Source organism: Heteronotia binoei, chromosome 2 (genome assembly GCF_032191835.1).
Source record: "Heteronotia binoei isolate CCM8104 ecotype False Entrance Well chromosome 2, APGP_CSIRO_Hbin_v1, whole genome shotgun sequence".
Lineage (NCBI taxonomy): Eukaryota > Metazoa > Chordata > Lepidosauria > Squamata > Gekkonidae > Heteronotia > Heteronotia binoei.
The window spans coordinates 160,471,087-160,483,217 of record NC_083224.1 but is presented as its reverse complement, the minus strand read 5'-3'; the positions used below and the strand labels follow the sequence as shown (position 1 = coordinate 160,483,217).

Here is a 12,131-nt window from a genome sequence, read left to right as displayed (position 1 = left end):
TTTCCTCAGTCTCTACTGTTGTCAATGGAGGAAACAGCAGACTAGGTGTGGGTGAGACTTTTCTCCACTGGAAGGGCATTGTGATTGTTAAGGATTGTGAATGGTCTATGATATCGACAGTGGACTGTCTTTTACCCCTCCAACATGAGGAAGATGACTGAAACACACTAAATATGTTGGCAATCCATGTCAGTGTATTGGGATGTCTAATTACTACACTTTGGACATATTATGGACTTTGAAGCATCACAGAGACTTTTTGCACAACCACTTTGTTGAGAGAAATAACTGTGCGCCTGTAAAGGAAGTCCCCTGTGCAAGCACCAGTCATTTCCAACTCTGGGGTGACGTTGCATCATGACGTTTTCTTGGCAGGCTTTTTACAGGGTGGTTTGCCATTGCCTATCCCAGTCATCTACACTTTACCCCCAGCAAGCTGGGTATTCATTTTACCAATCTCAGAAGGATAGAAGGCTGAGTCAACCTTGAGCCAGCTACCTGAACACAGCTTCTGCCAGGATCGAACTCAGGTCATGAACAGAGCTTGGACTGCAGTACTGCAGCTTACCACTCTCTGCCATTTGTAAATTTTGCTTGCTTATAGTACATAGTGAATTTTCATATGCTTATACAGAGCTTTAGATAAATTAACCAAAATATTCAATATTGCATTAGTTATTTATCATGGCTCTCTTTCTTGCTATAGGTGTGGGTGCAGCCTACATTTACAGATGCTGTTGTCCATCACCTTGCACTTACCAACTCCTGGCCAGGCACTGAAGGCTTGAGCCTCTCAAACCAATTGCAGGCACATGCGGCAAAAACAAGTCTTCCAGCCTACGTCCTAATTCTTTCTGCTCCTCTCTCCCCCAAACTAGAGGGTTAGATGCTGTCAAATGGAATCCTAGATCTAATTACCTCGGCTCAATGTTTTATATGCTGACAATTTTCATAGGAATTTTTTAAATTTCCAACAGTACTGCTTTTAAATGCACTTAATCTTCCCTAGACCTTATTGCTATGTTATAATGCTTTATTTGCTTTTGACTGTAGATATGCCAATAAAGTTCTCTGAATATTGAATATTGCTGTCAAATGCCCTCTAGCTATTTATTTATTTTTTAAATAGAGAATTCCAAAATGAATCTTGTTGACTGTTAAGGGAATCTGGAGCTGCCTGTATTTCCAGTACTAAGGTTCCTGGCTTCTCATCCTGCTATTTCAGGATTTCTATGGCATCTTCTGTTGACCATTTAGAAGTCTTAACACATACCAAGAAGGGGAGAAGTAATGGGAGAATGATTCATTATTTGAATATGCATAAATAATCAAAGGTAAAAGCACTGACTCACCTCTATTAAACTGGAGTGAACGCCAATCAAATACGGCATTGGTGCACTAAATAAAAAAATGATTACATTAAATCACCCCCAAATATTTATTACTATTTTGCTTGCTTGCTTTTCTTCCTTGGTACCTGCTCAAGAAAGAATATAAATCCCAGCTCTTATGGTGTACAATGCAAATATACTGGCCTAATTCACAGAGCACTTCTGAGTGATAGTACAAGCAGACTGTATCTAGTGGAATCTTAAAGATGAACAAAATTGTATTCCCTCACATGCTTTTTTTGACTCTACACTACAGCTTCTTCAGATGCAATGAGTGGCTTCTCACCATACTTTTTATGTAGGGCTAAGAGGTGTTCACTAACTTAGCATAAGAAGTGAATGGCCTCTGTATTTCTCTCAATTAGATCTGATGTGAACCAAAATACATTTCATGGCTCCTATGATGCTGTTTGTTTTTTCATAACCCTCTATAAAACGATGGCCAAGTGAGGAATCATATTGAACTGAGGAAATTGGCTTTAGTTCATGAAAGCTTATGCTAGAATAAAACTGTGAGTCTTTAAGGTGCCACACAAGATTCCTGACTATTTTTTAAAAAAAAAAAATAAACTGTACATTGTAAACAGTCTTATACTCTTCTGTAAGTATTAAGAATTATGGACTGGGCTCACAGTTTGATAATCCAACTGTTGAGTAGTAAATAACCCTCTTCTTGTATTCTGACTAGGAGACAAGGTATTATAACATTGTGGCAGATTGTACTGAACTGACAAAGATTCTGTGAACTAGGAATATCATGACAAAGCATATGTAGAGATAAGTGTTCTTTCTTAATTTTTTTTCAGCTAGGAAAAAGCCAGCAAAAAAAAAAATGTGAGTACATCTAAATCTGAAAAATAAAATAGCATTCATTTCCGTACACTTCTGTAGAGCACACATTTGGTAGAGGTTTAGCCTTGTACTGATAGCTCATTTTATTTGCATTCAGAATCTTTAATAAAATACAAAATGACAATCTAAGCTACAAGATTTCTGCATCTTCACTAACAAATATTTATAAGCATATGTTTAAAAGATTCTGGCCAAAATATGCCAGATCCAGTAAGTGACAACCAGCCTATGTCTGGGACTTGATAATTTAGTAAACTATTCACCCGTCCCCAGTGAGATGCAAAAGCAGCTGGTACCAGAATGGCTACCCAAAAATGATTTGCCAAAGAACCACAATAGATTTGCAACTTAAGGCTTCCTTTCCTGTTGGCTATCCAATACTTCAGCATCCCTGGAGGAGCTCTTCCTCCCCACAGATCTGTTACTAGGCAAGAACACTGCACACATTCCCTTCTGCATTTATGAATTTTCAACAGCCAGCACACAGACACAGAATGGTCTAAGAAATTAGAAACTGATGGTAGCAGCAGCTCTCCCTCCATATTATTTATATATATATATATATATATATATATATATATATATATATATATATATATATATATATATATATATATATATATATATATATATATATATATATATATATATATATATATATATATATATAAAGTTCACATCTCATGCGGCTTGCCCTGCATTTTCCCAAACAGGTACCCATTCTGATGGTATTGATTATCTGTCATCGCATAGTCTTTTGTACTCAGATGCACGTGGCCAGCAAAATACAAGGGTCACAGAAGGGATTCAACAGGGGAAAGACTTGCAACATCAGGGAATGTGTGCTGGGACCAATTTATGTCCCTCATTCATGACATGCATCGCAGGCACAGATGACCTAACACCAGGTTCACCTGAGACACAATGATTCAGTATCACAGACCAGCATGGGGCTGCTGGTTAAAGCAGAAAGAATCAGGCAAGAAGAACTGCAACAATCCTTTTTGGTAACACGGACAAGTCTGGCAGTAAACCCTCCTTACATATCACTCCAGCACTCAGCCCTCTTTTAGCAGACATGACAAAAATAAAACAGTATCTAACACTTCCACAGAAACATACACATTACTCCTCACAATTGAGCCAAATAAAATCACTGAGGCATGTGTATGATTTTTTTGTTCTTATAACCTCACCCTGAAAATTTTCCCAGATGACCTGGGACCTGGCATGTTGCTTTGGATAATATGTGTAGGATCTTCTATGAGCATCAGAGTTTGCAGCAATATTGGATTAAGAGAGATCTGATTGCTGAATTGGAGTTACATACATAAGTTTCCCTGAACAAATGACAGATGAGCCCGATCACCCATTTTAGTGATGGTCCTCACTTGGTGGGACTGACCTCCCAGAAAATGTCAAAAAAGTCTCCTTGATACCGTTTTCTAGAAGAGGGTGTAAGATGGAGTTACTTAGAAGGCCATTTCTATGAAAGCTATCTTCATAGACTGTTTTGGTTGTATCAGGGGTGTGCATTTTATGTTTTTTGTAGCTATTGTTTTTGTTATGTTTGTATTTACATTTTTAAGATGATATTATAAATCACATTAAGCTCCATTGGGAGAAAGGTGAATTAAATAAATATGGTCATTGCAACAGTGGTTTCAGTCCTGAATTTGAATCTAGGCTCAAACACGAGTTGTGGATTTCTTACTGGGCACATCCATCTCATTATCATTTAACTGGAAATCATCATAGGCATTTGATAGAACCACTATAGAGAGACTGAGGATTGTAAAGCATTTTTCATATACTGTTGCAATTCTAGTCACAAACAAAATAACATATCCTGACAGCACTTATAAAGTCTAGAATGTCTCTGCAGGCTTTCTAGAAGACGTATTGACTCACAGTAGCTATGACTCCTTACTACTTCAAGAGCCAGTTTGATGCAGCAGTTAGAATGTTGGACTAGGAGACCCACATTCAACTCCATACTTTGTCATTGGTCCTTATGCCAGTCGGTAGCTTTCACTAACCCATTCCAAATGGTTACAGTGAGGAGGACTGGGGGAGGGGGTTACCCAGAAGAATATCATGTGATTACTCCGAGTTCCTTATAGGAAGAGCAGGATCAGATAAGGAAGGAAGGAAGGAAGGAAGGAAGGAAGGAAGGAAGGAAGGAAGGAAGGAAGGAAGGAAGGAAGGAAGGAAGGAAGGAAGGAAGGAAGGAAGGAAGGAAGGAAGGAAGACAGATGACAGACAGACGGATAGATAGATAGATAGATAGATAGATAGATAGATAGATAGATAGATAGATAGATAGAAAGAATACAAAAGTGAATATGCATTTTCATTTAAAGAAAACATTTTTAACGGAATCAAATTATTTACAGCACAATCGGGGGGGGGGGGAGTCTTTTGGGAGAAGACGAGCCGCTACATGGGTGCAGGAAGGGTCCGAAACAGTGGAAGGGAGTTACGTAGATGGGCACATTTCTTACTGGGCACATCCATCTCATTATCATTTAACTGGAAATCATCATAGGCATTTGATAGAACCACTATAGAGAGACTGAGGATTGTAAAGCTGCCTGCGCGCCGCTCTACCCCAGGGCAGCAGCACCTGAGAGCTGTGCCCGAGTGTGTGCTTAAGTGAGGCAGAATGCGGTGTTCAGGCAGAGGAAGGGGTGGAGTTGGAAGTGCGGTTAGGCTTAGACAGCTTCCTGAGCAGTTTGGGCCATGACAAGCCCCCCCAAGAGATGCAATGTTACACCTGCAAAAACAGCGGCGTGTCCCATAGGCACTCATTGAAACCAAAAACAAAAGTCGCCTCTGCCGCTGCAGAAGCTCGCAAACCCTTTAGGGAGCGGTGTGCCTCGCCAATCCCCTCGTGCCTCAGGCTGATAAGCCCCCTCCCCAGCACCCAATCGCGGTCTCCCCCTTCCTAGAAATACTTCCGCTCTGCCTTGCACAACTCAGATGTTAGGGACAGGTTCGCATGGCGGGAAGATCTGCCAGCGAGCTCCCGGCCATACAGACTTAGAAGTACAGGCAGGCACATTGGTGACTGGTTTTGCACTGCGCGATTACTTTGACAGTATCTTTGACTTGCGAGGGGAAGAAAGAGGTCTCTTCCCTGGGGCTAACTGCTCTTGTTTCCAGGTCTCCACAGATTCCGGGCTCCCGGAGGCTCTGCACGTGAGGACTGTCGTCCAGGGCTTGGTAAGTTCCACTGTCCGTCCCCCCCCCCCGGTCAACCCCTGCCCTTGCTCTCAACCGCTCAGTGTGCGAGTGTCTCTGGCACTTGAACCTGGCAGTGGGCTCCATCGGGGGCATTTGCTGACCCCGCTACCCCGTGCTGCTGCCTGCTCCCTTCCCTTTGTCTGCCCTCTGCCGCTTTCCCAACCCCTGGCAGGGCACGGGGGGGGGGGTGGCAGCTGCCCCGTTGTGGGGAGGTGGGTCAGAGACTGTCCCTTTAAGAGAGCGCCCAGCTGAAACGCAGCCTGCTCTTCCATCTGCCGCCCCTGCAGGTGCTCTTGATCTCTGTCTCCATTTTGCAGGTGGGACTCCAACACAGAGGCTTCTGCGTATGTCGCTCTGCCACCCCCCCCACTCCCTCAACTGTTTCTGCCTGTCGCTCTGAATGGAGCCCCAGCCACAGCGAGACTGCCCAGTGCATCAGAGACACTGTTGCACTCTGTTCCTGAAAAATAAAGTCTGAGCCTGCTTGGCATCTGCTGCACGTTCCCTGGGCTACCCCCCCCATCAGTGGCCTCTCCAAGGAAATGCCTGGGAGGGTGGGCAGACTTGGTTCGGGGGGGGGGGAATGGTCTATGAGCTGCCACACTGCCCCTGCGTGGCTGGACAGGGGTGGGGGGGTGCTGTCCCTCAGCCTGCCCAGGCTGACAGCCTACCTGACCGCACAGGGCTGTTGTGCGCAGGGCACAAATGGGGGGGGGGCTGCTGAAGTGGATGCATGCTCAGCGGCTTGCACTCTGAGTTCTGCGGCCCCCAGGGGAGGGGGCGGCAGCAGGGCAACACTGGGGGAGCTCCAGGGGGTGTCTTTCGGACTTGGTCTGGCCGCTCCCAGACACACATTCCAGCCGCTGTCTAGGACAGTGAACTTTTGCACTTGGCACTTCCTGCTTGTCCACGCACGCCTCTGCCTGCCTGCCTGCCCATTGGCAGAGTCTCTGACAGTGGGAGGAAGCGAGGGGATTGACGGCCTCTCAGGCGCGGGCTTTCCTCCCCCTTGCCCGGTCACATGCAATGGGCTGGCCAATCCCTTGGTCCTGCGCAAGCCTGTGCCTCCCCCGCCTCAGCAGTGGGCCAATGGCGAGTGCCTGGGTGGAATCACCATGGTGACGGGTTCTCTCTTGCTCGCCGGGCCACTCTCCCCCTCATAGCGTGGCGTAATGTCTCCCCTTTGGAAGCCAACTGTGGCCACCAACGCTAGTTCTGCACTTGAGCACAGCTACACGGTGGTTCTCTGGATTGGGCTGCCCAGCACCATCCTTCCAGAGAAAACTGATACCAGAGGAAACTTTAGTCTGATTAATTTCTACAAACATGGATTTTGCCTATGGAGAACATGAACTGGACAACAAGCATTGTAATGGAAGTCCTACAGTATTAAATAATATCTGTCTGTCAATATGTGTGCGTGTGTGAGCGTGTATGCATGCATACTTTCTCTTCTGCTTATCATTTATCCATGTTATTACTGAGAGAGGTTTCAAATCTAGAGCATTATTTCCTAAAATAATTACTTTTTCAATACAGAACATGGAATTTAATTGGAAAATAATTACAGCTTTCTCGTGAAAAGAAGCTTGTCTATGCTCTAAGGAAGACAGAGGGAAATCTCATATGAAGTCATTTTGCAGCTCTAAATAGAATTATCTAATCCTGTTAAAGTGCTAATAGAGCTTCAGGAAAACAGATGCTTCATCATGCAATGAAACAAGCCTTCATATATTGCTATCCCAATAAAGTTAGGCAAAAAATTATATTGAAAGGACTGCAATAGCCTCTTTCATGCCTAAATATTAAACTACATTAATTCTCAAATTTAATTGTATACATACAAGAACAGCAGACCACCCAAGCAGTGCCTACATTTCATCGATCATGATGGGGAAAAATCCAGGGATTTTCTAAATACTAAATTTCCTCTATATTTCCCAGACACCACACAGTCTTAAGTGAATGATGTTAATTCCTGAGGGTCTCCTTGTTCTATAACAAGAAGAAATATGGACTAGAAACCATATTAGTGCCTTCCCTGATGAAAATTCAAAACAAGATTTTCAAAAAACTTTTAGTTTAACATAAGTGAGCTGTCCAAATCCAGATGAAGACAAGTGAGGGAAAACCAGATTCTGGAATAGATGTGAATTCCTATTCTTGAGATTTTGATCCTATCTTTTAATGAATCCTTACGGGAATCACATCATAATGAAACATGGCCTGCCAACTACAGTATATGGCATTTTAAACAACTGTATTTTAATTTTAATTTTATTTACAAGATTTAAATCCTAGTTCCTCCATTTAAAAGGTCATAGTGGCTAAGCAGCATACATTAAAAACCACAAATAATTTTTAAAAAGTTCACTAACACTCACATTAAAAGGGTAATTGCCATATATGCATAACTGCCATGTCCAGGTAACTATCAACAGGAGGTCTGTTGAAACAGCAAGGTATTGCATGTCTTTCTAAGGGTGAAGAGAGCCAGAATCTGTTAGATTAAAGAGAGAGATACTCTATTCCTTGGGGGTGCCACAGAAGATTGCCCAACAATGATCAAAAAGAATCACCGTACCTCTACATACTACACAGTTATGCTGATTTTAAGTACCTATCTATAACAGAACACTTAAATGTTTTGATGAATGCAGCATCTTTTGGTTTTACCATAAACTAGGTTTAGCCTAAAATTTGTTAAGTTCCTACATGAAAAGGTGTTAGTTTGCCTAAAGAGCAAAATAGTTTCTAGCTTACCAGCAGTAGTCCAGCAGGTGTGGTGGGAGCACTGGGATGTATATGTGTTGCCAGTACATTGGATAGAGCAGTGCAGCTGACCCATGAATACACGCAGTTAACTAAAAGTAAGCACAGTTAACAGAATTAACAACAAAATCAAGTTCAAAATTAAATTGTGATTAATCTAGGCTTTTCAGCACAAAAGATAGCAAACTTCAACATAATATGCATTTTGCAAATAAATGAGCTAGATCCAACCAGTTTTTCCACTGGTGAAAAGAGGAGGGTGTGTTCCTGATGACAAGGCAAAAGGGTTATGCTGGGGACCATGGAATCTGTAAGGACAAAAGCCACATGGAATGCGGCCTGCAGTAAGTAAGGAGGAGAATTGCGTAAGACAGAGCAGACGTCCCCAACCCCCGGTCCATGGACCGGTACTGGTCTGTGGCCTGTTAGCAACCAGGCTGTGAGTTGTATAATTATTTCATTATATACTACAATGGAAGAAGATGACGACATTGGATTTATATCCCCACCCTCCACTCCAAACCTCAGAGTCTCTGAGTGCCTTACAATCTCCTTTATCTTCCTCCCACACAACAGACACCCTGTGCGGTAGGTGGGGCTGAGAGAGTTCTCACAGAAGTTGCTCTTTCAAGGACAACTCTGTGAGAGCTATGGCTGACCCACAACCACTCCAGCAGCTGCAAGTGGAGGGGTGGGGAATCAAACCTGGTTCTCCCAGATAAGAGTCTGCACACTTAACCACTACTCCAAACTAATCGAAATAAAGTGCACAATTGTGCCATTCTGAAACCATCATGCACTCTCCCACCCCACCTTTGGCCCGTGGAAAAATTGTTGGGGACCACTGAGATTGGATCAAACCTGGTTTGATCCAAAGGCAACAGCACAACAGTGAGCTGCAGTGTCATAAAGACAGATGCAAATCACTGCTTCTGGCATTCTGAATGGAGAGCCGACACAGATTTGTCATCTCCCCCCACCCAATTTATTTATTTTAGAAAATCTATATGCTGCCTCTGCAGAGACCTGCTAAGGTGGCTTACAACTAAAGTAATGAAATAAAGGCATTAAATACAACATGACAATACAATGTAATAGTCTACATTTATTGTTATTTAAACATGGGTGAACAAGCACAGATACAGAGAAGGGCAACTTCTTATGCTGTCATCACTATAGTCTGAATAAAAGTATTACAATGTGCCATATTTAAACACATCTCATACTAAGGTGTGTGAGATTCAGGCTGTGCACATACTACAGGTATCTGATTATAAAACAACTTTTCTGGTTTACAGTTAGTATTGCCCAAAGTTTCAAATGGGTGTGGGGGGGCAATTCAGTACAGTTTCAGATGAATTTAAAAACTAAAGGAGGGGAAAAAAGCGCCTTGTTTAGAACAAAAGTAGCAGACTGCAACTTCTGGGATCCCAAACTGTCATGGAAGAAGGGACCATAACATGAAAACAGCATACTCACACACCCCATTCAAAAACCAGCCTGGTATCTGCAGAAATATTAGCAACATGAAGACAGTAGAACACCAAAAGGCACACATATTATGCTGGATCCAATCAGCAGTAGAGCTCCACTCATGGAACCAAAATTCCTCTATCTTCTCCCCAATACATCCTACTTCATCCCCCCAAATGCTGCTCTTGAGATTCATGGGGATCTTAGGAAAAGCACTGGGAAATATGCGAAAATACACCATCAGAGGAAAGCACTGTTAAAAATCACCACTGTGGAAAGGTCCTATGAAAAAACAGGAGTTCTATCCAATCTCTTCCTCTACTTTATCCTACCTTGGTTTGAAACCAACTGTTACATATATTAAATAAAGTCCTACCAGAAGAATTTTTGACTGCAACTGTGGGAAATGTTCTTCTTTAGTATGGCCATTTAAGAATATCTGTACACAAGGGTTGAAATCAATTTCACACATGGAACTTCTGATATGCTTATTTCCATGAATGCTTTCCCATGTGATTTCCCCAGCCCTCCCCCCCTTGTTTGTGGGTCATATAGATTTGGTGGGAAGGATGATCTAAATACAGCAAGAATACATTATAAGATAAATGGCTATTTCTCTGTTTACAAGATTACCAGGTGTCCATGAACTTCAGATACTCCAGACTGACAAATGGGGCAGGCACCTTCTCAGAATACCTCTCTCATTGTTGCTGATGCTGTTTGCATTAGCTTCTACTGAAGCGTATTTATATCCTTCTGATACTGTGATGGTAAGGCAGGAGATCCACTTGCCTTCCCACAGAAAAGATTATCTACACAAGAAATTTACCTGAAATGACAGGTGACTGGAACTCATAAGGCGAGAACAGACTAAGGCCTAACCCACATGCACAGGAGACTGAAGTGGTACACTTGGAAGCAAAGCCTGAGCTGGCAGAATGGACCAAAGTGATAGATTCCATCTTTGAATGTAAGCTTTTTTAAAAAAAAAAACACGAAAGCAGAAAACTAGCACAGGATGAGGAAAGGTTCTACTGCCATTCTGTTTGCTATGCTGGTACTCTGTTTCCAGGGTGTTTTCAACATAGCGAAGAAGGAGATCTACTAATTTACAAAATAATTATGGTGTCTACCTTCTTAACAATTACAGACTAGCTTGTAGGTTTTCCTATATCGGTAGCAAACATAAAAAGCTAATATCATTATCTGTTAAAGACAAATTTACCAAATTACAAAATTATTATGCTATCTGCCTTCTTAAAAATTAATCTATTTTTACATGAAATCCTTTTCAAAAACTTTTCAGTCCTTTAGCTTTTATGTCCATATTACTCTAGACAAGACAACTTATTATAGCCCCCCCCCCAAAAAAAATCTCACAGCCTTTTAATATCACTAATCAGATTTTCTTGCAAGATCCATATCTGACTATCCACAGAGAGAGATCTAGTTCAAAAAGCCCTTCTTCCTGAAAGATTTCCACATCATGATTTTCTGGTTAAAATGCACCTTCTTACTCCTTAATGCAATCATCCCTCTCAAAAAAAGTGGGAAAAATTCCACAGCCTTTGTTCCTCTCGGCATAGCTTCAGTCAATCTCCATTTCCGGTCTTCTTTTTTAACTGTGCCATACGGTTCCATTTTGATTTTCTTTTGTTCATTTCCCAAGGTTCTACTGCCACTCTGTTTGCTACGCTGGTACTATGTTTCCAGGGTGTTTTCATTTCCCGAGTTACTTTCCTATTTCAATTTCACAGACATCACCAGGTTCTCTTTAGCACTCTGCTCATGTACATTTGAGATTTTGCTAGCTTTCAGCACAAAAGTTCCCATTTGTTTCTTAATCAACTCTGTTAAAGAACCAAGATCCTACTTCAGACAATTTAAACTGCTTAAAATATCATTTTTGTAGAAGATTTCACTTAGCAAAGCCATTTTTCTCTGTCAACAAACTCAGTCTATTAAATCAAGTTGAAAAGTAGCTCAGAGTCCCAGATAGTCCATCCTTCCTAATCTCCTCCAGCTGTAGTTTTGAGTGTTAGCGTTTCAATTTCAATCAGACAACAAGAGGAAATCTCTCTAACAAATATCTCGTTTTGTTCAGACCATATTGCAGCCAAATAATAGTCTCTTTAACAAATATCCAATTATAATCCGGGTCGATTTAAGTATCCATATTCAGATTAATTCAAATTATTTCCAGTACTTAAAAATGTTCTTTAGCTTTTCGAGACCTCATTCACAGTGAAATTGGAGATATCAACCTCTTTCCCTTCCTTTGAACTGCCCACTTGTTGTAATGTAAAACGACCCATTAGCCAGTGGTATTGAAAGCACACTTACTTGCCACGTAGAATTGTCATGCTTGAAATAGAGAAGCTATAGATCAAAAGCTTA

General features: G+C 41.8%; 1 protein-coding gene across 1 annotated transcript in view; it reads right to left on the bottom strand.

Moving 5' to 3' along the window:
• DENND1B (DENN domain containing 1B) overlaps positions 1–12,131 on the bottom strand; it is a 272,657-nt gene that overhangs the window by 74,109 nt on the left and 186,417 nt on the right. Inside the window, exons 11-12 of the mRNA XM_060232357.1 lie at positions 8,253–8,353; positions 1,353–1,398 (exon numbers count right to left, since the gene is read on the bottom strand). Of these exons, the coding sequence (XP_060088340.1) occupies positions 1,353–1,398; positions 8,253–8,353 (147 nt within the window). The remainder of the gene's footprint in view (positions 1–1,352; positions 1,399–8,252; positions 8,354–12,131) is intronic.